We start from the raw sequence: 25,683 nt of genomic DNA, 5'->3' as shown, positions 1-25,683 counted from the left end.
TCACCACCACCATCTCTCTTCAGGATCATTAAAGTCCCACCGAGACTTGACTCTCAAAAAGCACCCCTTCTCGTGTAGTTTCTCCAACTCGGCGCTCACTACAGAGCACAAGTCTTTCTCGAGCCTGCAAAAGTAGAGGCAGGAGGAGAGCAGATGGAGACAGGGTGGGATGTGAAGATGGGCGGCTAACTTTTGTTTACCATCCCATGGGTCTCTCTCTACCTCCAGCTTCATGCACAGATCCCAAGGGACTAGGGCTCCTTTCCACAGAAAAGCACAAAGGAAAGAGACGGGAAATCCCAGGAAAGATGCTGAAACAAACATAAGACAGGGCATTCCCTAGAAAAGCACAACCACAAGGGGCCTACACAGCATAGAAAACTAGACTCAACATTTTGTAGTAACCTACAAGGGAAGGGAACGTGAATAGAAAAGAACAGATATACCAGACAGAATGCATAAGTGAGTCACTCTGCGTTACACCTGAAAGCAGCACAGTTATAAATCAGCCACATCGCCATTTTTTAAGATGTATGACGTAGCATCTGCAGAGTCGAGGTTGGACCTAGAGACTGTCAAACAGAGTGAAGTCAGGGGAAAACAAATGCCGTATATTAATGTATATACGCGGCATCCGAAAAATACTGGCATATACTATCTTACTTACAAAGCAGAAGTAGAGACACAGACCTTGAAAACAAACATAAGGGGGGTGGTGGGCGTGGGAAGACTTGGGAGACTGGAACTGACACGGATTCACCACTGATACTGCGTGTAAAATCGGTGAATAACGAGAACCTGCTGTACAGCCCAGGGAACTCTACTCAACACTCCGGCGACCTGAATGGGAAGAAATGCCAAACAGAGGGGATGGAGGTATACAGACGGCGGACACACTTTGCCGCACAGCAGAAACCAACAGCACTGTAAAGCAACTAGACCCCAATAAAAACTTTTAATGTGTGTCCAGGCTGTGATTCATGGGATCGCAAAGAGTCGGACATGACTGAGCGACTGAACTAAACTGAGTGTGTGTCTTAGTTATGAAGTTGATGATACGAAATCCTCAGGGTACAGATTCTGACCAGCTTCTCAAAGTGGGCAAGGTTCCCTGGTATTGAAGAGGATTCCTGCTAAAACGTGCTTAGTTTAAGGTCTTTCTCAAAAAAATAAATGAGTAAAACCACAGCTTATCTTTCTGACCTCATCTCCAGGATATGAGACAAGGTGGGAAGTATTCTAATTAAATGTTCTTCTTTCAAACGAACTTAATGGTTGCCAGTGGCAAAAAAAATAGAGACTTTGGGATGGACATGCACACACGGCTGTATTTAAAATGGATAACGAGGCCCTACTGCAGACACAGGGAACTCTGCTCAGTGTCATGTGGCAGGCTGAATGGGAGGGGAGTTTGGGGGACAATGGATATATTTATGGGTGGCTGAGTCCCTTCGCTGTTCACCTGAAACTATCTCAACATTGTTCATCGGCTATCCTCCAACACAAAATGAAAAGTTTAAAAATATAAATGCTTTAATTTATATTTTATAAATATAAATAAAATGCTCTTCTTGCAATGCCCCCAAGGGTCACGCAGAGCTCGGTCCAACCTCAGGGCTCCGCACACATTCCTCCGACTTCCTCGGGGCACACACCGCCCTCACTGTCCATCTTACCCGCTGGACACACAGCTCCTCTCTCCAGCCTCGCCGGGAGCTCCCAGACATGCCTTCCCTCACCACCCAGGTCACCCTGCTCTCCACCACAACCTGAAGCATCCCTCCCAGCACTCACGGCAGCTAACCCTGGGCCTGGCGTGCTGTGATTCATGGGGTCGCAGAGAGTCAGACACAACTGAGCAACTGAACTGAACCCTGCTGTCACGGGTCTTGGATTTGTTATCTCCCAAAGACAAACACACACCACGATGAGAAGGCCCACGACCATGTCACACCAACTACCACGCCCTCCTGCTCGGCCCAAGGTCAGCTCTGGGAAGGAAGTCGCTGAGTGATTGTCTGAGCAACACACGGTCAGCGCCAGAATGAGAAAAGTAGGGGGCTCACTCCCCGAAACACCAAGTGCGTAGGACCGCGCCATCCAGTCTGGGGACCACCAGCCACCCGTGGCTGGTTAATTCAGCCTAAAGATTAAAAAGTCAGCTTGCCCATCACAGGCACCACATTTCAAGTGTCCAGTACCTGTGCGTGGCTAGTGGCTCCTCTACTGGACAACGTGGATACAGACCCCATATATGTCACCGGAAGTTCTGCTGGCAGAACCGCCCCGGGAAACTGAACACCCTGGGAAACTGGACTGTAGGCTCACTTTAGGACCTCATCCCATTCATCCCCACCCCGACAGCTGCTTCCCTGTGTAGGAGTCGGGGGATTACCCGAGTTTCCGCAGCTTGCACGTCGACTTTCTCAAGGGCGTCCACAGCCTGTTGACTCCGTCCGGCCCCAGGTCGTTTCCTAAAAGGTTCAGGTTCTCCAGGCTTTTACTGCTTCCGAGAACAGAGGACAGAGGCCGGCAGCAAGCGGCCGTCAGACTGCATTTCTCCAGCCTAGGGGTGGTGGGACAGAAGCGTGAAAGATGGTCCTCCAAGATGCAGGAGTTAGAGACAAAAGGGACTCAGGATTTAGGGGGAAACACACTACTGAAGGGCTTCCCAGGCGGCTCAGTGGTAAAGAATCCGCCTGCCAATGAGGGAGACACAAGAGACGCGGGTTCAATCCCTGGGTGGGGAAGATCCCCTGGAGGAGGGAATGGCAACCCCCTCCAGTACTCTTGCCTGGAGAACCCCATGGACAGAGGAGCCTGGCGGGCTACAGTCTGTGGGGTCGTGAAGAGCTGGACACGCCTGAAGACATGCACACAGCACAGGTGCTGCCGAAACAGACTTGCTAACACACACCAGACACTTTCCAAGTGCTGACAGGTAACACTCAATCCATACACCAATCCTGTAAGAGGCAGGGGATATCTTCAACCCCACCTGACCGATGAGGAAACTGAAGTTTAGCCTGCCTTAATATGGAAGAAAGTGAAGAGGAACTAAAAAGCCTCTTGATGAAAGTGAAAGAGGAGAGTGAAAAGGTTGGCTTGAAGCTCAACATTCAGAAAACTAAGATCATGAGATCTGGTCCCATCACTTCATGGGAAATAGATGGAAAAACAGTGGAAACAGTGTCAGACTTTATTTTTTGGGGGCTCCAAAATCACTGCAGATGCTGACTGCAGCCTGAAATTAAAAGACGCTAACTCCTTGGAAGGAAAGTTATGACCAACCTAGATGGCATATTAAAAAGCAGAGACATTACTTTGCCAACCAAGGTCCGTCTAGTCAAGGCTATGGTTTTTCCCGTGGTCATGTATGGATGTGAGCGTTGGACTGTGAAGAAAGCTGATCGCCGAAGAATTGATGCTTCTGAACTGTGGTGTTGGAGAAGACTCTTGAGAGCCCCTTGGACTGCAAGGAGATCCAACCAGTCCATTCTAAAGGAGATCAATCCTGGGTGTTCATTGGAAGGACTGATGCTGAAGCTGAAACTCCAATACTTTGGCCACCTCATGCGACAAGTTGACTCACTGGAGAAGAGTCTGATGCTGGAAGGGATTGGGGGTGGGAGGAGACGGGGACGACAAAGAATGAGATGGCTGGATGGCATCACCGACTCGATGGACATGAGTTTGAGTGAACTCCGGGCGTTGGTGATGGACAGGGAGGCCTGGCGTGCTGTGGTTCATGGGGTCTCAGAGTCGGACACGACTGAGCGACTGAACTGAACTGAATATGGAAGAAATAATTTTAGTATAAAGCGGATGTGCTCATGTATAAGGCCCTCAAAAGGACAAAAGTAACAGGACCCTCCCTTATGACGCTTTTTCCATCTCATTTCTAAATTTCAAATGCAAAAATCTAAGAACACTAGCTAGCTACTAGCAATACAAAGGCAAAAGTGACCGAGGCCGACACATAAATCCATAGGTGACAGACGGATGCACAGATGGCAGATGTTATAGACACAGAGAGATGGGAGAGGAGAGAGACTAGAGAATAAATCTCTCAGGCGGAACACAAACTACCACTGACTCTCATTCAAAGGTTAATGGCGATTCTTTGGACCCCTTTTGCACCTTTTCCGTAAATTCAATGTTTTACCAGAAGAAAAGGTAACCAAAAAAAAAAAAATGAAAGAAAAAGCACTGACTCACCCAAGTGTCTGCAACACACAACTCGGACTTTTCAGGACGCTGCACAGCTCCTTCACCCCCGCGTCCTGAACGTCATTGTTCCCGACGTCCAGAATCTTCAGGTGACCGTTGCGCTTGAGGGCGTGAGCAAGCTCACAGCAGCCCGCCACCGTGAGAGAACAGTGTGACAAGCTGCAAGGTGAAAAAAGGGAAAATACACACGAGGGAAAAGCAGCCCTTGAACCCTTCCTGTCTGCGTGCTCCAGCCCGTCTGCTAAGGAAGAGAGCGATGTCAAAACCAGGCTTCTCCCGAGCCCCAGAAAGAGGGGGCTGCTGGTTAGGGGGTCTGAACCCCTGGGCGCCCCACGGACCCGTGAATGGAAGAAAGTAGAAGGAACAGCCACGCGGCCCTCTCCCCGCCCGCCCGCAGGCCATCAGTGGGCTCGTCCGTGTTCAGGACTTCTCCCTGCAGCACTAACCCCCAGAGCACCCAGACTCTTTTTCTTTTTTTTTGCTATCAAAGAGAATTCCATCCTAAAGGAGATCAGTCCTGGGTGTTCACTGGAAGGACTGATGCTGAAGCTGAAGGTCCAATACTTTGGCCACCTGATGGGAAGAGCTGACTCATTTGAAAAGACTCTGATGCTGGGAAAGATTGAGGGCAGGAGAAGGGGACGACAGAGGAGGAGATGGTGGGATGGCATTGCCGACTCGCTGGACATGGGTTTGGGTGGACTCCAGGAGTTGGTGATGGACAGGGAGGCCTGGCATGCTGCGGTTCATGGGGTCGCAAAGAGTCAGACACAACTGAGCGACTGAACAAACGCTACCACCAGCCCCCACCCACACATTCCCACCTCCAACAAAACCAAGAGCCCGCCGGGGCCTGGCCTCCGGGCCTGGATTCAGACCCCAGCTGCTTGGCCTCTGACTCACTTCAGGCTCTGCAGGGCGCAGTCCACACGGCCCAGGGCTGTGCACAGAAGCTTCACTCCGCTGTCTCCCAGGTGGTTCCTCCTCAGGTTCAGGTGCGCCAGGCTCCGGCTCCGGAGGAGGGCGTCCGACAGATGCCTACAGCTGGGCGCGCCGAGCCGGCAGCACCAGAGCCTGTGCCGCCAGCAGCGCAGAGACGGGCGCTCAGGACAGCAGCTCGGGCGAGGCCCGCCCTCCGCCCCCCGGGCCTCCCTGAGTCCTGTCCACACGCCTGTACCCGCCCGTGACCCTCTCTCACCCCAGGCTGACGCATCCAGCACACCAAGCATGTGCCCGTCACTCACGACCGGGTTAAAAAGCTAAAAGCATCTTTTGTTTTGCTTTTTTGAGCTTTATACAAATGTGCTCAGTCACTTCAGCCATGTCCGACTCTTTATGACCCCAGGGACTGTGGCCCACCAGGCCCCTCTGTCCGTGGGATTCCCCAGCAAGAACACTGGGGTGCGTTGCCGTTTCCTCCTCCAGGGCATCTTCCCGACCCAGGGATGGAACCCAGGGCTCCTGCATGGGCAGGCAGGTTCTTCACCACCAGCGCCACCCAGGAAGCCCAAGGATGCAAAGGGTCCCCGGATAGAGCTGCTGCCCCCACAGGGGCCGCCCCATGGAGGGTCCCCCACCCCCTGGACACCGAGCCAGGAGGGACTCACTCCAGTCTCTGCAGGACGCACTCGGGCCGAGTCAGGGCGCCGCACAGCAGCCGCGTGCCCTCGTCTCCGAGCGGGTTCAGTCCCAGGCACAGTCGAGTCAGGCCGGGGGTGCTGGTGAGAAGCGAGGCCAGGTCCTCACAGGCGGCCACCGACAGGTTCCCCTTCTCCAGCCTGCAGCGGGGAAACGCCTGGTGAGCCCCGCCACACCCGGCTCCCTTTCTGCTCCCCAACTCTCCGTCCTGGGGCCCAAGGCCGTGCAAAGATTCAGTCAGGTAAAGAAGAGAAGCCCCGAGGAGGAGAGTGGGGGGGCAGAGGTACAACTTCTCTACCGAACGACATTCCTCGCACGTGAAATCGGAAACACGGCACAAACGACCTTACGGAACCGAAGGAGGCTCACAAAACCGAGTAAATCTTAATCATGTCGAATTGGTTCCTGGTGCTTTTCAGGTCTGCTGCATCCTTCTGTTTCTCTGTGCGTTCACTCTAATTCCTGAGAGTCTGAAGCTGAAACTCCAACTAAAAATCCTCATTTATCTACCTAAACAACTGTAATATATAATGGAACTACATGTAACTTTGTTCTGTGTTTTCCAAACCTCCTGTTTATCATATTTTCATAATTTAAACAATAAAAAAGATAAAATATGTATCAAAAAAATTTTTAATTTAAAAGGGAACTCACAGACTCAGAGAAAGAACTTACTGGGGGGCGGCGGGGGAGGATGGGGAAGGGATTGTTAGGGAGTGTGGGATGGACACGCACACGTGGCTGTATTTAACACGGAGAGCCGAAAAGGACCTGCTGTGAGCACAGGGAACTCTGCTCCAAGTGGCAGCCCGGAAGGGAGGGGAGTGTGGGGGAGAATGGACACATATATATGTTTGGCTGAGACTCTTTGCTGTTCACCTGAAACTAACACAACATTGTCTGTTAATCAGCTGTACCCCAACACAGAATAAAACGTTTTTAAAAAAAGATCTCTCCATCTCAGTCCTGCTGACCTTTGGGCCAGATCATTCTTGACTGGGGGCCCCTGCAAGTCTCCATGGGGCCTCCCGTGTGGCTCAGTGGTGAAGAATCCACCTGCCAATTGCAGGAGACCCGGGTTCAATCCCTGGGTCGGGAAGATCCCCTGGAGGAGGAAATGGCCAACCCACTCCAGTGTTCTCGCCTGGAGAATCCCACGGACAGAGGTCGCTAAGAGTGACCAAGGGATGGATGTGACTGAGCACGCGCGCTCCAGGTCTCTGGAGGGTCTGATCACAGCCGGTCCTGACCCACTAGATGCCAACAGCAAACTCCCCTCCCCACATGTGAAAACCAAGCACGTGTCCAGACACTGACTCATGTCCCCGGCAGGACAAAATCGCCCCTGGGTGAAAACCAGCCTGATTAGAGGAGGCTGGCAGAGGCCTGAGGAAGTGAGACAAGACAGTCAAAAGCAGCGATGGTCAAGACAGCCAAGACACGGTGAGAGCGGAGCTGGCTGAGACAGCCGGAGAGGAGAGGAGAGGAGGGGAGGGGAGGGGAGGGGAGGGGCGGCCTAGACGGCCTGAGGGGAGAGGAGGGGAGGGGAGCGGAGAGGAGGGGAGGGGAGCGGAGGGGAGGGGAGGGGAGGGGAGCTGGCTGAGACAGCCAGAGAGGAGAGGAGAAGGGAGGGGAGGGGAGGGGAGGGGCGGCCTAGACAGCCTGAGGGGAGAGGAGGGGAGGGGAGAGGAGGGGAGGGGAGGGGCAGCCTAGACGGCCTGAGGGGAGAGGAGAGGAGAGGAGGGGAGGGGAGAGGAGGGGAGGGGAGGGGCGGCCTAGACAGCCTGAGGGGAGAGGAGAGGAGGGGAGGGAAGGGGAGGGGAGGGGTGGCAGAGACAGGCCCCAAGGGGAGGAGAGGGGAGAGGCACCGAGTAGGGGCCGAGGGGAGAGGTGGGAGGCATGAGGGTGACGAGATCAATGTCGGGAGGAGGGAGACACAACACGGGGGTCCCAAAGGCACCCCAGACGCAGCCCCACCAACGCCCCCTCTCTGCCCTGCGATCCTGCAAGGAAGGGCTTTCTGCGGAAGCAGGGCAACTTACGAGAGCCCCTTCAGGGCACAGACGGCCGTCCCCGAGGGCTCCCGCAGTCTCTCCAGCTCAACGTGGGAGAGGTCGTTGTCCGCCAGGCTGAGGAAGCTCAGACTCGAGTTCCTGCTGAGTTCTGTGAAGAGCTGATGGCAAACCTCAGCGCTCAGGCCACAGGACTCCAACCTATTGGAGAGACCCAGGACTTCCCTGGCAGCTCAGACAGTAAAGAACCCGCCTGCCAACGCAGGAGACTGGGGTTTGATCCTTGGGTCGGGAAGATGCCCTGGAGGAGGAAATGGCAACCCACTCCAGTATTCTTGCCTGGAGAATCTTCAGGGACAGAGGAGCCTGGCGGGCTGCAGTCCATGGGGTCAGAAAGAATCGGACACAACCGAAGCGACTTAGCATGTGTGCTCCACCCCCATGCATTCTCCCCCTTTGCTACCTTTCGCATCCTTTTCCTGCAACGCTGACTCCAGCCCTCCCAGTGAGTCCTCAAAGCCACGCGTGAAGCTGGGGACAGGCCTGGAACGAAGCAACTCACCACAGATACTTGAGGCTGCAGGTCGAGTGCCTCAGCATTCTGAACACGCCCGTGCACACAGTGGCGCCCAGGCTGTTGGAGCTCAGGTCCAGGTGGGTCAGGTGCCGGTTACCGCAAAGCAGAATGCCCAGCTTCCTCAGACCCTCCACAGGGAACACGGACTTACAGCTGCGGAGAGATGCAGGGACGGAGCGCTGGAGAGGAGACGCTCCTGCGGCTCATCTTTCCAACACTGCACACACGCCCAAGTGCTAGGACGAGGGATGTGATGCAAGAGGAACCCAGACACCGAGGGGAGTCGCGGTGCTGAACTGTATTCGATTTTTATTTCTAACTGGAGGACAATTGTTTTACAGTGTTGTGGTCTCTGCCACACATCAACATGAACCAGCCACGGGCATACACAGGCCCCCTCCCTCTGAACCCTCCTCCCACCTCCCACCCATCCCACCCCCTAGGTCATCGCACAGCTGAGCTCCCTATGCTATACAGCAGCTTCCCACCGGCTGTCTGCTTTATATACTTTTGGGTGTATATGGGCCTCCCAGGTGGGTCAGTGGTAAAGAACCCACCTGCCAATGCAGGAGATGCGGGTTCGATCCCTGGGTCGGGAAGATCCCCTGGAGGAGGAAATGGCACCCCACTCCAGAATTCTTGCCTGGAGAATCTCATGGACAGAGGAGCCTGGTGGGCTACAGTGCATAGGGTCGCACAGAGTCAGAAGACTCTGAACTCTGAACAACAAGGGAAGATGGGGGTGGGGCTCCCCCATTTAAAAACACAAAACATCCTCCTCACGCCCGGAGTTGCTGAACTGGTTTCCTTCTTTGGGCAAAGTCACCATCTCATAACACTGAAGTCTGTTTCCCCAGGGACCTCCCTGGTGGCCCAGTGTTTAAGATTCTGCCTCTCAGTGCAAGGGGTATGGGTTCAATCCCTGGCTGGAGCACTAAGATCCCACAGGCCTTCCAGTGAAAAAATAAAAAAAAAACAGAAGCAGTACTGTGACAAATTCAATAAAGACTTTAAAAATGGTCCACACAAAAAAAATCTTTAAAATAAAAAAAAAACTTTGTTTCTCTGTCATAACGAAGCTCCATGAAGGCAAGAAGTAACTGTTCTGGGACTTCCCTGGTGGTCCAGAGGTTAAGAATCTGCCCGCCACTATAGGGGACACAGGTTCGATCCCCGATTCAGGAGGATCCCACACTCTGCAGGGCCACTAAGCCCGTGCGCCAGAACTCCTGACGCCCGGGTGCCCTAGAGCTAAATTATTATAGAGTCGGGTCCCCAGTGTTCACCGCAGCACTGTTTACAATGGCCGGGACACGGGAGCAACCTAGATGTCCCGCGACAGATGAATGGATAAGGAAGGTGTGGTCCGTATAGACAACGGATAGCACTCAGCCGTCACAAACAATGCATTTGAGTCAATTCTAGTGACGTGGATGAACCTAGAGCCTGTTATACAAAGTCAGAAAGAGAAAAACAAACACTGCATGTCAGCGCATGTATACAGAATCTAGAAAGATGGTACGGGTGAGCCTATTTGCAGGCAGCGGTGGAGATGCAGGCAGAGAATTGTGGACGCAGAGGGGAGGGAGGGGGGGGCAGATGAAGAGGAGCTCCAGTGCATACATGCGATTGACATAAGGTTGGGGGGGTGACAGGCTGCTGTTCCTCAAAGGGGGAGGGAGGGGGGAGGCAGGAGGTGGATGGACGTGTGATTACGGCTGATCCGCCTTGTTGTCTGGCAGAAGCCAACACAATGCTGCAAAATTAAAAAAAAACCTACGAAAAGGTCAGACTCAAATAAACCAAGTAGAAATACAGGGTGCCACGTGCAAGGGAATGCCACATACTAATTCTAGAGCCATGATTCATGACAGTAACTGAGCCGTTAATGGCTCTGAAGGGATTTGCTCTAGAAAGGTCAGGTCTCTGACCAGGTTGCCACTTCTTACTCCATCAGATGGTCATTTTTTAAAGAACTTCAGTCGACTCTGCCTAAGTAGGAACTTCATGACTTTAAGTCCCTCAATTTTATTCTCGTAAGCGCCCAGCTCACTTTCTGGCCGATAGATACTTATGACCGTCATCAAAAGATAAAATAAGTTGGGTTATTCTCCAGTTGCATTCTTAAATCGTGAGCATCTCACACTTACATCAGTTTCTGAAGTCTGCACCGTGGGTTTCCCAGCTTGAGACAGAGTCTCGTCATGGAGGCAGTGCTAAGCTTGCTGTTACTCAGGTCCAGCTCGCTCAGGTTCCCGCTGCAAAACACTGAGCAAATATCCTCCCACTGATGCATCGGGAAACCGGCAACCCTCATCCTTCGTGGGGGAAACAAGACAGAAAGCTGATGAGAGTAGATGAAACCCAGCCAAGGCCCAGGCCAAGGCAGGAGGACACCCTCAGGAGGACCTGCTGGGCCCGAGTATGACAGCGCGGCCGGAGAAGCAGAGACACCACTTCGCCAGCCAAGGCCCGTCTGGTCAAGGCTGTGGTTTTTCCCGTGGTCATGGATGGATGTGAGAGTTGGACTGTGAAGAAAGCTGAGCGCCGAAGAATGGATGCTTTTGAATTATGGTGCTGGAGAAGACTCTTGAGAGTCCCTTGGACTGCAAGGAGATCCAACTAGTCCATTCTAAAGGACATCAGTCCTAAATATTCATTATAAGGACTGATGCTGAAGCTGAAGCTCCAATACTTTGGCCACCTGAATGAGAAGAGTCAACTTATTGGAAGATACCCTGATGCAGGGAAAGATTGAGGGCAGGAGGAGAAGGGGATGACAGAGGATGAGATGGTTGGATGCCATCACTGACTCAATGGACATGAGTTTGAGTGAACTCTGGGGGATAGTAAAGGACAAGGAAGCCTGGCGTGCTGCAGTCCACAGGGTCGCAAAGAGTTGGAGAGGCTATGACTTAGCAACTGAGCAACAGTAATACTAATACAGCATTTAAAACCACGGAGGGGAAAAAGCCAGTAAGAATCCGTGCTGTCGAGAAGCGGGAAACAGTCTCAACATCAGATCTTCACTTCAGGGACGGTCTGAAACTTCCTCACGCCCTAGGATGATCACACATAAAGTGAGGGATGATGTTGTGGCCGTCAATTCTCATAATAAGTTGAGATTACGTTTGGAAAATCACTTGTAGTAAAAGCACTTACGTGACCCAATACTGAACATCACCAAAATAGTCACCTGTTGAAGTTTTAGGGATTCCAAGACAGGACAAATGATCACCGGTAAGTATCAGTTCAGTTCAGTCGCTCAGTCACACCCAACTCTTTGTGACCCCACGGACTGCAGCACACCAGGCCTCCCTGTCCACCACCAACTCCCAGAACTCGCTGAAACTCATGTCCATCAAGTTGGTGATACCATCCAACCGTCTCATTCTCTGTTGTCCCCTTCTCCTCCTGCCAGCACACCCCCAAACCAAGCACCTTATTGTTATCACAGTCAGATGAACACAAAGAAATTAAGCTACTCAGCATTTCAACGTCTTCACTCAAAACTGAACTGGTCCTTCTCGAAAATTTGAGGGTTAAACAGGAAAGGGTTTGAGAACATATACAGCAACTCCTGTTTCAGGATAACAATTTAGAAAACATTTCTGGGACCTGAATTTAGGAGAACAGCTAAGCTTCCTTATCATCCAGCCGGAAAGCCAGACGTGTCAGGGACAGGATAAAAACGGTCACAGGAGAAGAACCAGAGGAAACCAAGTATTTTAAAATATTCTTTCAGGAGCACAAAGGAACAAACTCAGAGAAAGCTTTAAGATTTTGGTGACACCACTGGCCCCACTCTGGCTCAAACACATGCTCAGAGGAGAGCCACAGGGCATTTTATGGAAGGTCCGGAGCTCTGAAATAGAGCTGGGCACTGCCCCAGGTCGGGCTACTTCAGAGCCACACGGACTAAGAGAACTGTGCATTCTCACCTCTGAGTGACAATACCAGACGCCCCTCCACTGAGTTTCGGGCACCAATTTGACACAAGTAGATACCATCTCATGATGCCTGGTACATAAACCTTCAACATGCAGGGTCTGAGATACAAAAATTACCCCTAAGTAGAAGAGTTAAGAACCCAGGGAATCCTACATAAAACCTAAAGGAAAAAGTGCTCACAGACTGGAATTGATCTAGAACGTTTGGTCAATCCTAAAAGAAATCAACCCTAAATATTCACTGGAAGAACTGATCCTGAAGCTGAAGCTCCAATACTGTGGCCACCTGATGCGAAGAACTGACTCATTTGAAAAGACCCTGATGCTGGGAAAGATTGAAGGCAGGAAGAGAAGGGGACAACAGAGGATGAGATGGTTGGATGGCATCACTGACTCAATGGATGTGAGTTTGAGCAAACTCCGGGAGATAGTGAAGGACAGAGAAGCCTGGTGTGCTACAGTCCATGGGGTCACAAAGAGCCGGACATGACTCAACAACCAAACAACAAACAACAACAAACCACAATGATAACACAACAGACCACACCCCCAGAGTCTCCTGGAAGGACGTGGGCAGAGCCTGAGGGGGCAGCCAAAGTCAGTCAAGGAGGAGGGCGTCCACAATACTCACTCCGGAGTCCCCACGCCGGAAGTCCGTCTCTTTTCCAGGGCCCGGCCGCTGACAGAGAGCCTCAGCTTCCGTAACTTCTGACAGTGCTTGAGGCAAAAGGAAGAGACCCAGAGGTGTTCGCAGTCCTGAATGTCCAGGTCGGCCTCCGGGAGGCGATTCAAAACCCGCCGGGCCAAGTTTTCGTCCTGGGCCTCATGCAGGCACTGGAAGAGCCACAGGAAGTCAAAGTGCGCAGAGAAAGCGCCGCACCGCTCCAGCTCCTCCGCCCAGTCCAGCACCTCGGCCGCCACCCCGGGGGACATCTGGCAACCCAAGGCCTCTTCCAGTTGCCTGGCCAGGTCTGATCCTAAGAGACCGAAGAAAAAGCGCACCATCTGGCGCCAGTAGGGGTTGGCGTCAGCGAAGGCGTCGTTCAGCCACCGCCTCATCTCCTGATGCCGGGGCACCCCGCCCAGCGAGCCTCGGGTCCCCCAGAGCACATAGAACAAGGCCCCGAAGAACGCCTGGAAGCTCCGGTGAGCGAACGTCACGCAGTGCTCACAATCGCTGACCCTTCGAAGAATCTGCAGCCGCAGGAGACCGTCGATGAAAGGGCCTTCCAGGCACCGGCGCTCCAGGGCGTCTCCCGCAAAGGTGAAGGCGGCCAGCCACAGCCCCTCGGCGGCCATAGCGCAGAAGGCCCTCCACTGTCCCGCCGAGCTGCCGGCCCGCAGACCCGGCTCCGGCCCCGCGAGGAGGCTGCAGAAGAGGCGGGCATAGAGGCTGGTGGGGGTGGGCGCGCCCGGCGCCGAGGCCGGGCTGCCCGCCAGCTCCCGCTTGAGGCCGGCGCACACGGCCCAGCACGCCAGCGGCGCGGCGCACGAACGGACCAGGGTCTCCGACCCCCGCACCCGGCGCCAGGCCTCCTCGGCCACGTCCGGGTCCCCCAGGAACCTCCTGAGATACTCGCGGCGGTCCCCTTCGGTGAAGCCCGGGATGGCCACGCGGCGCGGGCTGAGCAGCAGCCTCCGGAGGGCGTGGCCCCCGGGGGGCCCGGCGGTGACGAGCAAGGTCGCCTCGGGGACCAGCTCCTTCTTCAGGAGGCGGACTAGGATGCTGGCCGCCGGGAGCTCCTGGTACCAGTCGGCGCCGGGCCGGCCGGCGGAGCCGTCAGAGCCCAGGATCACCTCTTCCGCGCCGTCAATGACGAACAGCAGCCGCTCGGGGTGCGCCCTGAACTCATCCACGGGGACCTGCGAGTCCGGCCAGTCCAGGGCCAGCAGGCCGGCGAAGCTGGTGTCGCCGAGCTCGGCCAGCCGGTGGCCGCTGATGTAGAAGACGTAGGCGAAGCGGCCCCGGAAGAGGATGCCCTCCGCCCAGTGCAGCACCAGCTTGGTGGCCAGGGTGGTCTTGCCCACGCCGGGCGCGCCCTGCAGGAGCACGGTGAGGGGCGGCGCCCCGGCCCCCCGCGGGTGCAGGAGGGCCCGCAGCTCCGCGTGCTCGCGCTGCGTCACGTGCCGGAGGTAGATGTGGTCCTCCGGCCAGGGCGTGCGGTCCCACAGGGCCAGGATCCGGGCCCTCAGCCTCTCCCTGCATCTTCTTCTGTGGGCTGAAAAGGGAGGGAGGCGGCACAGTCGGCGCAGAGCCGCCTGAGACGATGCTCAGCAATACTAAGGGCCAGAGAGAGGCAAGTCGGAACTACAGGGCGCAGGGAGCGAGGTTTGGGCGGGGAAGGGACACAGGCACAGGTAGGGCTGAGTCCCTTCGCGGCCCGCCTGCAACTGTTACAGCACTGTTAACACACTGTGGTTGCTCTATAGTTGCTACATCGTGTCTGACTCTTTGCAACCGCGTGGACTGTCGCCCATCAGGGTCCTCTGTCCAGGGGATGCTCCAGGCAAGAACACTGCAGGGGGTTGCCATTTCCTTCTCCAGGGGATCTTCCCAACCTAGGGATCGAACCCGAGTCTCCTGCATTGGCAGGCAGATTCTTTACACCCTAGCCAGTGGGGCAGCCCTACTCCAATATGAAATGAAAAACTTAAAAAAGGAAACAAACCTACAATGAGGTATCACTTCACACTGGTCAGAATGGCCATCATCAAAAAGTCCATGAGAAGTAAGCGCTGGAGAGGTGTGGAGACAAGGGAGCCCTCCTACACTGTGGGCGGGGAATGGAGATTGGTGCAGACACTGAGGAGAAGAGTGTGGAGGTTCCTCAGAAAAGTAAAACTGCTTGCCCACTCTGGGCAAATATCTGAAGAAAGCCACAGTCGGGAAAGACACATGCATCCCAGCGTTCACGGCAGCACTGCTGACAGCAGCCAGGATGCAGAAGCAACCTAGATGGCCATCAACAGACCGATGGATAAGAAAGACCTGGAGTGCGCACGCGCGTGTGCGCGCGCATGCGTGTGTGGTGGAATATTCCTCAGATATAAAAAGAATAGTGATGCCACCTGCAGCAATATGGAATGGACTTGGAGGCCGTTATACCAAGTGAGCTAAGTCAGACCTACATACAGTGTCATTCATATGTGACACCTAAAAAAAGAAACTAGTGAACAGAACAGAAAAGAAGACTCACAGACAGAGAACAAACTTGCGGTTGCCCATGGGGAGACGGAAGGTGAGGGGCAATATAGAGGGTGGGGGAGGGGAGGTACAAGCTACTGGTCCTGAGACAGGCTACGAGGATGCTGTCTGCAACACAGGGAATATAGCCAATGTTTTTTTAACTGTAAATACAATGCAACCTGTTACAATTTTGTAAAAAAATAAAATACAGCTACCTATCACTGCAGTGCAGAGTCCAGAGACGGACACTGTACCTAAGCCCTTAGAGGGGACCTAGTGGGAATGTCCGGTTAACCTGTTGCTCTTCCAGGCTTGATCAGAAGGTCAGATCGGCTAGTTTCTGGCACACTGTAACTGGAAGGCAATTTCAAGGCAGGCAAAAGTAGAACGCATGGAATGCGCGTTCCGCCGAGCAGCTTGTCTGTGATCATCCTGAGGTAGTCTACAAACCTGTCTCTTCCAGCGTCTCTGGTTCTTCCTGGTTTGGATCTTGGAGTCTGCACACCTGTGACATTTCTGAAATGAAACAGTGAGGATGGGATGCTGAGACTCGGCCCAGCTGGAAAACAAGCCCAGAACCACAGCTGATCTCAGCAGAACCAACCGTTTCTCTACCAGACGTGGGATTAAAGAGACTGAACGTCATACCTTCCGGCTCATCCACCTGACCACACTGAAAACATGCTCCTTTGCAAAACCGCAGCTCATCTTAAAAGCGCACTCCTATGGACTCAGGGAGAGGGGAGGAGGGGGCGAGACGCATGGAGAGAGTAACACGGAAACTTACATCACCATACGTAAAATAGACAGCCGGTGGGAATCTGCTGCCTGACTAGGGAAACTCACTCAGGGGCTCCCTAGCAACCTAGAGGGGTGGGGTGGGCGGGGAGATGGGGGGGAGGTTCAGGAGGGAGGAGCATGTGTACACCTGTGACCGATTCACGTTGAGATTTGACAGAAAGCAACAAAAGTCTGTAAAGCAATTATCTTTCAATTAAAATTTTGTTTAATTATTAAAAAAAAAATACCACTGCCTGGGACCCTGGATCCAGCCAGCACCCCCCACCCCATTTCCACTTGGCTCACTCTGTCCCCTTGGAGTCTTTGCTCACATCTTAGCTCCGGGTGACCTGGGTGGATCTAAAGTGTGTCAGAGTGTGGTAAGTCAGGAGAGAGAAATACACATATCGTGTATGAATTACATATACGTGGAGTCTGAAAAGATTGGCAGAGATCTTAATTACAAAGCAGAAGTAGAGGAAGCGTATGGACACCAAGAGGGGCAGGGGTCCGGAGGGCCTGGGGGACTGCGCGTGAACAGGAGCCTAAGGAGAGCCGGCGGGCAGCACAGGGAGCGCTACTCAGCGCCCGCGGCCGCAGGGAGCCCCAGAGAGGGGCGCGGGCTGCAGACGGCCGGCTCGCCCCGCACAGCGGGCGCTGTAGGCAGCCGTGCTCCGAGAAAGTTTAAAAAGAAAAATACCTGCCCTTCCACCTGCTGTAAAAGCAGAACAAAAAAGGTACTTGATGACCTGTTAAGAATGCATCGCATGCCTTTCTCCGCCCCCACGCGCCCTCCCCTGCCCTCCCCACCCCAGCCCTTCCCCTCCCGTCCTCTCCCCTGCGTTGGTCGCCGTCTACCGGGTTCTGTAAGGTACTGCTTCATCACGTCCATCACCAGCTCCCTATGCTGGAGCAGGAGACAGCTAAGCACCCACCGTACATGTGACGCAGCCATCCCACACCCGAGCGCAGATCCAGAGAAAACCAAAACTTTAAAAGACGCCCGCACAGCGGCACCAGGTCCAACAGCCACGGTGCAGAAGCAACCTGAGGGCAGAAGGAGCGCGGGGCGGCGGAGGAGGCGGGCAGACGGACGCAAGGCAGGGTCAGCCCGCCTCAGAAAGGGATGGCAGCTGCCGCCTTCAGCCACGGGGACGCGAGGCGGCGGCCACACGGCGTGAAGTCAGCGAGAAGAGGCAAGACAAGTGTCGCACAGCGCCGCTGCGAGCTGGAATCTGCGCACGGACACACGTGAACTTGCTGAGGAGATGGAGACGGCCTCACGGACGAAAGCAAGAGACTACGGTTTCCAAAAGGGAAGGGTGTGGGGCAGGGAGGGATCAGCAGACAAGAGAACACAGGCACACTGCGGTTTATACAAGGACCCACAAGGACCCACCGCAGAGCACAAGGAAGCCTGCTCAACGCTCTGCAACCACCTGTATGGGAGAGGACCAGAAAAGAACACATACATGTCTGTGCATAAATGAACGAAGTTTCTGTACACCAAAAAAAAAAAAAAAATCCCGTACCATTGTAACTCACCTATACACTCCAATTGAAAATAAACATGGAGGGAGGGGAAGAAAAAGACAGAAGAACTGTCCCCTCGGGCCTTGGGGGCCCGGGCTGGTGTCGCGGCCCTGGGGCCTGAGCAGGCTCAGGTCCCCCGGTGGGACTGTCCTGGGGCTGAGGGCGCTGGGCAGGCTGTGCCCGCAGTGAGCCCCCCGGACCTGGCCTTCCTGTTCCCCTCTGCCTGAGCCCACCGTCTCCAGACCCAGGGGTCGCTCCTGCAGCAGAGCCAACCCTAGCGCCCCGATGGACGGTGGGGTCTCTGGGCTGGAAGCGCTTCACAAAGTCCCCCGGGCTCCACGCGTCCTGGGGGTGGGTCCCCACCTCCAGCCTCCTCCCTTAGGGTCCCCGCCTGAGGACACCGCCCTCTGCAGAGCGGTGTCGCAGGAACTGGGGTGTGTCTGGGGATCAAGGGTAACAAAAAAAGGGAAGGACACACAGGCCTTACGTGTCTCCACTAACATCCCAGGAACAGGACTCGCCCTGAGGCTCTGGTTGCCCAGGTAACCGGAGCGGGGCAGGGAGAAATGCTGCCGCCCTGTGGCCGCTTTGGGCAACAACCACTTAGAAACCGAGCTGGCGGCTCTTAATATTCACCAGGCCTGCGGGGCTCTAATTGACATGTGCGCTCGAGGAAGCTCAACCCGGCGCTAAGAGGGACGGCGGGGGTAGGAGGGAGGTTCCAGAGGCGGGGGACATACGTGTACCTGTGGCTGGTTCATGGTGATGTATGGCAGAAACCAGCACAACACTTGTAATTATCCTCCAATTAAAAAAGAAAAGAACCGTCCTGGGGTAAATAACCAGAAAAGAATTCAAAACAGGGCAGGCTTTCAATTAGCCCTCTCAAGAGGTAAATTGTACTCACACTGTAGAAGCTAAAAAGCCCATGGAAAGAGAGGCAGCATCACTAGTTTCTAGATAAATTCCAATCAAATCTACCAGGAGAGAGCAGCTCACACCGCTCAGAAGGGCCATCCTCCAAAAGATTAAACGCTGCCGAGGGCGGTGAAGGGGACAGTGACTCCTCCGGCACTGTGGGGGGAGGGGGTGTAAACGGGTGGGTGTGGCCAGGAAGGAAACTGTGGAGATTCCTTAGAACACCAAATACAGAGTAAAACCGTGATCCCGCAAGCCCACTCCTTGCCTGAGATCCCAAGAAAATAATAATTTAAAAGGCCGCATGCACCATTATTTTCAGGGCAGTGCTGTTTATAATACCGAAGGCAGAGAATCAAACAAAGTGTCCATCGACAGAGAAAGAAGCATAACCAGTGCATCTAGACACTGGAATACACTCTGCCTGCAGGACGAAAAAAGGCCACGGCAGCCGTATGGGGGGCTGGAGAGATCATGCTAAGAGGAGGAAGCCAGAGAGAGACAAGCACGCGAAGATATCACTGACAGGTGGAATCTATGGACCCACACAAATGAATTCATTTATAAACGGACACAGACTAAGAAAACCATCTTATGATTTTACAAAAACTTGGGAGGGATACATTAAGAGGCTGGCGTTAATATATACACACCTGAGCCACTTGCTAAGTTGCTTCAGTTGCATCTGACTCTCTGCGACCCCACGGACTATAGCCCACCAGGCTCCTTTGTCCGTGGGATTCTCCAGGCAAGAATCCTGGAAGGGGTTGCCATGTCCTCCAGGGGATCTTCCTGGACCAGGGATCAAACCTGCATCTCTTACGTCTCCTGCTTTGGCAGGAGGTTTCTTTACCACTGAGCCACCTGGAAAGTCTATATACATGCTGCTGCTGCTGCTAAGTCACTTCAGTCGTGTCCGACCCTGTGCGACCCCACAGACAGCAGCCCACCAGGCTCCCCCATCCCTGGGATTCTCCAGGCAAGAATACTGGACTGGGCTGCCATTTCCTTCTCCAATGCATGAAAGTGAAAAGAGAAAGTGAAGTCGCTCAGTCGTGTCCAACCCTCAGCGACCCCATGGACAGCAGCCCACCAGGCTCCTCCGTCCATGGGGTTTTCCAGGCAAGAGGACTGGAGCGGGGTGCCACTGCCTTCTCTGATGTGCACACTCAGTTCAGTTCAGTCGCTCAGTCGTGTCCGACTCTCTGCGACCCCATGAATCACAGCACGCCAGGTCTCCCTGTCTATCACCAACTCCCGGAGTTCACTCAAACTCATGTCCATCGAGTCGGTAATGCCATCCAGCCATCTCATTCTCTGTTTTCCCCTTCTCCTGCCCCCAATCCCTCCCAGCATCAGAGTCTTTTCCAATGAGTCAACTCTTTGCATGAGGTGGCCAAAGTATTGGAGTTTCAGCCTCAGCATCAGTCCTTCCAATGAACACCCAGGACTGATCTCCTTTAGAATGGATTAGTTGGATCTCCTTGTAGTCCAAGGGACTCTCAAGAGTCTTCTCCAACACCACAGTTCAAAAGCATCTATTCTTCGGCGCTCAACTTTCTTCATAGTCCAACTCTCACATCCATATCTGACCACTGGAAAAACCATAGCCCTGACTAGATAGACCTTTGTTGGCAAAGTAATGTCTCTGCTTTTTAATATGCTGTCTAGGTTGGTCATAACTTTCCTTCCAAGGAGTAAGCGTTTTTTAATTTCATGGCTGCAATCAGCATCTGCAGTGATTTTGGAGCCCCCAAAAATAAAGTCTGACACTGTTCCCAGATTCCCATGAAGTGATGGGACCAGATGCCATGATCTTAAGTTTTCTGAATGTTGAGCTTCAAGCCAACTTTTTCACTCTCCTCTTTCACTTTCATCAAGAGGCTTTTTAGTTCCTCTTCACTTTCATCTGCACACTAGTATATATCAAACAGACAATTTTTTAAAACCTACTGAATAGCACAGGGAAGTCTATCGAACATACTGTGATAACCTAAATGGGAAGACTCCAAGAAGAATATATAAACGTCTAGGTAGAGCTAAATCAATTTCCTGTAAACCTAAAACAAACAAAATCAGAAATCAACTCGACTCCAGTAGAAATTAAAAACTAAATCATCAAGCAGCGCATGAAGAAATGCTGTCGCCTTGTGGCCACTCTTGGTAACAACACCTGAAAAACCTCTTGATGGGCACTTAACATTCACCAGGCCTCCCCCGATATAAGGAAAAAACAAATGTCCTGGACTAAGTCCAGGAAAAAGAATTCAAAGCAGGGCAGACGATCAAGAAGCCAACTTCCAGGTTTACTCCTACTGTTTTTTTTAATTACATTGTAACCTTGAAAGCAATTATACTCCAATTTAAAAAAAAAGACACTCCACTTTGCTAAATATTTAAGAAGTTCTAAGTGGTCATGTATGGATGTGAGAATTGGACTGTGAAGAAAGCTGATCGCCGAAGAACTGATGCTTTTGAACTGTGGTGCTGGAGAAGACTCTTGAGAGCCCATTGGACTGCAAGGAGATCCAACCAGTCCATTCTGAAGGAGATCGATCCTGGGTGTTCATTGGAAGGACTGATGCTGAAGCTGAAACTCCAATACTTTGGCCACCTCATGCAATGAGTTGACTCACTGAAAAAGACTCTGATGCTGGGAGGGATTGGGGGAGGGAGGAGAAGGGGACGACAGAGAATGAGATGGCTGGATGGCATCACCGACTCGATGGACATGAGTTTGAGTGAACTCCGGGAGTTGGTGATGGACAGGGAGGCCTGGTGTGCTGTGATTCATGGGGTCGCGGAGAGTCGGACACGACTGAGCGACTGAACTGAACTGAACTGAATCAAAACTACAATGAGCTGTCAGCTCACACCAGCCAGAATGGCTATCGATAAGTCTACAAGCAATAAATGTCGGAGGGCGTGTAGGGCACTGGGAAATCTCTTACACTGATGTGCGTGTCCTGTCCGACTCTTTGAGACCCCATGGACTGTAGCCTGCCAGGCTCCTCTGTCCATGGGATTTCCCAGGCAAGAATATTGGGTAGGTTGCAATTTCCTTCTTCAGGGGATCGTCCCAGACTAGGGATCAAACCTGCAGCTCCTGTATCTCCCGCATTGGCAGGTGGATTCTTTACCACTGAGCCACTGGGGAAACTCAAATAAGTAAGTTTTAAAAATAAAAAAAACAATGCAGGGCTTCCCTGTGTGGGTCCAGTGGTTACAAATCTGCCTTGCAATGCAGGGGACACCAGTTCAATCCCTGGTCCGGGAAGATCCCACAGACTGTGGAGCAAATAAACTCGTGCTCCGCAACTCCTGTGCCAGTGCTCTGGAGCCTGGGGGCCACAGCTGCACCTAGAGCCCGTGCTCAGGAACCAGAGAAGCCCCGCTCACTGCAACTAGAGAAAGCCAGAGCACAGCCAAGAATGAATAAAAGTAAATATTTTTGAAACAAAAGCTGTCTAGTAATAGAACTGAACCTTCAGTTCCCTCTTGTTGCTGTCTTTCCATCACCACCCCTTCGCGGGCCAGGGCGCCGGACTCTCACAGCCCGTCAGGGAGGCTCCCGCTCAGGGGGGACCAGCAATCAGGGAGGACCCCACAAACGCCCGCCGCCCGCCGTCGCTCACCGTCCAGCTCGGCTCGCATCCGCTGGCACAGCGAGCTCAGCCGCAGGTCCTCAAAGACGCGGAGGGCCGCCTCCCACATCCGCCTCCCAGGGAAGCGCTCCTCCAGCAGGCAGAGCAGCTCGGTGGGGCCCGCGGCTCTCAGGTCTGCCCAGGGGATCCTGCGGGCGCCCTCTGGCAGCAGCTCCGGGCACTGCAGGCCGAGTTTGAAGTCCTCCAGCTGCCAGGGCTCCAAGCCCCTCAGGTGGCACAGCAGCTGGTCACAGGCACCATCGTGCCCAGAAATGCCAGCAGGGGAAGCCATCGGCCTGGGAGCGAGGTCTCCAGCCGCGCTCCAGAAGGGCTCCAGCCGCACCAGGGTCAGCTCCTGCGGAAACAGTGGAGACCACGCACTGCGACTGTCACCCGCTTCACGCAGCCTGATCTAGCCACGCAGCACGCCCTGCCTTGTTTCTCTGTGCTTACTGACCTCTCTCCTCCACAAGGAGGGCTTCCCAGGGCGCTCAACGGTAAAGAATCCGCCTCCCAATGCAGGAGACCCGGGTTCCATCCCTGGGTCGGGAAGATCCCCTGGAGGAGGATATGGCAACCCGCTCCAGTATTCTTGCGGGAAATCTCATGGACAGAGGAAGCTGGCGGGCTACAGCCCATGGTGTGGCAAAGAGTGAGAAACAACTGAGCAACGAACACTTTATTTTTCCCTTCCTTTTAAAGGCTAAAATCCTGTTGGATTGCTATGTATCTCCCATGCTGTAAAGGCAAGTTTGGGGGATGTGGGCCCCAGTCATCAATACTCTTTTGTACCCTGAAAAATGTAAGAGGGTCAGCCTCATGTTAAATGTTCCCGCCACACACAGAGACCCTGCAAAGAACTTCTGGAGGTTCTGGCTACATCTCCCCTGGTCTGCGTCCACACTCATTAAGCGGCATGTTAATGTTTGCAGTGTTGTGTTTTTTGTTTGTATTTAATTACACCTCAATAAAGCTGTTTTTTCCCCCGTTACCTTTAAATCCATCATAACAAAGCTGCTTAAGAAAGAAAAAGCCAGAGAAAGGAAAAGTTTTGAGCAGAGTAAGGAGACCTCACTCACCAAGCGGTCTTCTGAGCTCTGAGTTTCTAGAACGCAGACGCGAACCCGAGGCAGTCGTGATTGGCCCCCGGGCCCCTCCGGCTCCTATCCGGTCTGTCTGCGGGTATCCCCGCCCTCTCCGTCGCAGCCGCGTCTCCGGAGAGGTGTAGAAGCCACCTGCCACAGGTGATCCTGGGGTCCTTCTCTCCCAGGTGTAGATCGTCCCGGCTAGGAGAGGGATGCAGAGATGCGGTTCTAATCAAAACCCAGCTGATGTAAATGAAATCTCCCATGTCAGCTGGAGAAATACCTGTCCTAGAGTGGGACCATAAAGAAGGCTGAGTGCCGAAGAATTGATGCTTTTGAACTGTGGTGTTGAAGACTCTTCAGAGTCCCTTGGACTGCGAGGGGATCCGACCAGTCCATCCTAAAGGAAATCAGTCCTGAATATTCACTGGAAGGACTGATGCTAAAGCTGAAACTCCAATACTTTGGCCATCTGATATGAAGAGCTGACTCATTTGAAAAGACCCTGATGCTGGGAAAGACTGAAGGCAGGAAAAGGGGACGACAGAGAATGAGATGGCTGGATGGCATCACCGACTCGATGGACATGAGCTGAGGGAACTCCGGGAGTTGGTGACGGACAGGCAGGCCTGGCGTGCTGCAGTCCGTGGGGTCGCAGAGTCGGACACGACTTAGCAGCTGAAAAACAACAACCTCCTTTGGATTAGCAGATGCTATTACAGAGGAGGGGTAAGGTCCTAATGCAGAGCTCAGGGGGCTGGGTTCAACTTCCCAGGATAACCCAGCGTGGAAAAGAACACTCAAAAGGATGTGTGTGTCTGTGGGTAACCGAATCACTTTGCTGTACAGGAGAAATGAACACAGCACTGTATATCGACTACGCTTCAATAAAATAAAAAAGAGTCCATGAGGTCTGAAAATCACAACCACACCTGGAACCATTTCTTCTTCCAAGGCCAGGAAAACCACCCCTGAACCCACTCCATCAGAAACATGGAGGCTTTTCCAGTGACGTCAGGATCAAGACAGCTTAGTCTTTATACCACTATTTACTATTGTATTACGAATTAAATTAGGGATTTTAACTAACAGTTTTGACTCCTTTAACTCACCTCTGAAGAGAAGGAGGCTTCTTGACTCCTTCTCCCATGAGCATCTCCCAAAGCAGAGAGAAAATGCACTCAGTCTGCCCCACCATCCACCTTTCCCCCCTACTTTTTAAAAAAAAATTTTTAAATATGAAAGTAGGATAGCACATTTACAGGAGACTTGGAAAACACAGAATAAAGTTACGAATAATTCCACTATCTATTGCAATTATTTTTTAAGTAGATAAATTGAGACTTTTAGTTGGAGTTTCGATATTAAACTCTCAGAAATCAATAGAATGAACAGACAGACGTAGAGGGATATGAGTGTGTAATGTCAAGTTGCTTCAGTCATATCTGACTCTGCGACCCTATGGACTGTAGCCCGAAAGGCTCCTCTGTCCATGGGATTCTCCAGGCAAGAATACTGGAGTGGTTGCCATTTCCTACTCGAGGGGATCTTCCCGACCCAGGGATCAAAGCTGCATCTCCTGCGACTCTTGCATTGCAGACAGATTCTTTACCGCTGAGCCACTGGGAACGTCCATAGAAGGATATTGTAGATCTAAAAAGCACCTTCAACCAATTCAACAATTAAGATTTATACAGTTTTCACACAACAGCAGGGAATAAATTCTATTCAAGTTCCCATGGAGTATCCACTAGGAGACACTGGAACATGTTGTTCAGTTGCTCGGTCATGTCCGATTCTTTGCGACGCCATGAACCACAGCACAGCAGGCCTCCCTGTCTATCACCATCTCCCGGAATTTACTCAAACTCATATCCATTGAGTCGGTGATGCCATCCAACCATCTCATCCTCTGTCGTCCCCTTCTCCTCCCTCCTTCAATCTTTCCCAGCATCAGGGTCTTTTCTGATGAGTCAACTCTTCGCATCATGTGGCCAAAGTATTGGAGTTTCAGCTTTAGTCCTTCCAATGAATATTCAGGGTTGATTTCCTCTAGGATTGAACATATCCAGGGACCTAAACAAGGTGAAAAAATTTTATGGTCTAAAGGTTTTTGAAAGCATACGAAG

At 52.9% G+C, this 25,683-nt stretch overlaps 1 protein-coding gene across 1 annotated transcript; it reads right to left on the bottom strand.

Moving 5' to 3' along the window:
• NLRP13 (NLR family pyrin domain containing 13) lies at positions 1-22,761 on the bottom strand. Its single transcript, XM_055410550.2, has 11 exons — positions 22,461-22,761; positions 16,045-16,110; positions 13,039-14,626; positions 10,608-10,775; positions 8,443-8,610; positions 7,911-8,081; positions 5,838-6,008; positions 5,134-5,304; positions 4,219-4,389; positions 2,396-2,566; positions 1-124 (listed from the first exon to the last, which is right to left on the bottom strand). Exons 1-11 carry the CDS (start codon positions 22,759-22,761, stop codon positions 1-3), a joined length of 3,270 nt encoding a protein of 1,089 aa, XP_055266525.2.
• Between the last annotated feature and the right edge of the window lie 2,922 nt (positions 22,762-25,683).

This window comes from Moschus berezovskii, chromosome 22, assembly GCF_049115385.1.
Source record: "Moschus berezovskii isolate FMDL1 chromosome 22, NW_MosBer_1.0, whole genome shotgun sequence".
NCBI classification, from domain to species: Eukaryota; Metazoa; Chordata; class Mammalia; order Artiodactyla; family Moschidae; genus Moschus; species Moschus berezovskii.
This window is presented reverse-complemented; position numbering and strand designations above follow the sequence as displayed.

Coding starts and splice junctions, on each gene's coding strand:
- NLRP13 (XM_055410550.2), bottom strand. CDS start 22,761: ATGGCTTCCCCTGCTGGCATTTCTGGGCACGATGGTGCCTGTGACCAG. Junction 14,627..16,044: donor AGAGACGCTGGAAGAGACAG/GTTTGTAGACTA, acceptor CTCCCTTTTCAG/CCCACAGAAGAAGATGCAGG. Junction 10,776..13,038: donor TCCGGCGTGGGGACTCCGGA/GTGAGTATTGTG, acceptor TCCCCCACGAAG/GATGAGGGTTGCCGGTTTCC.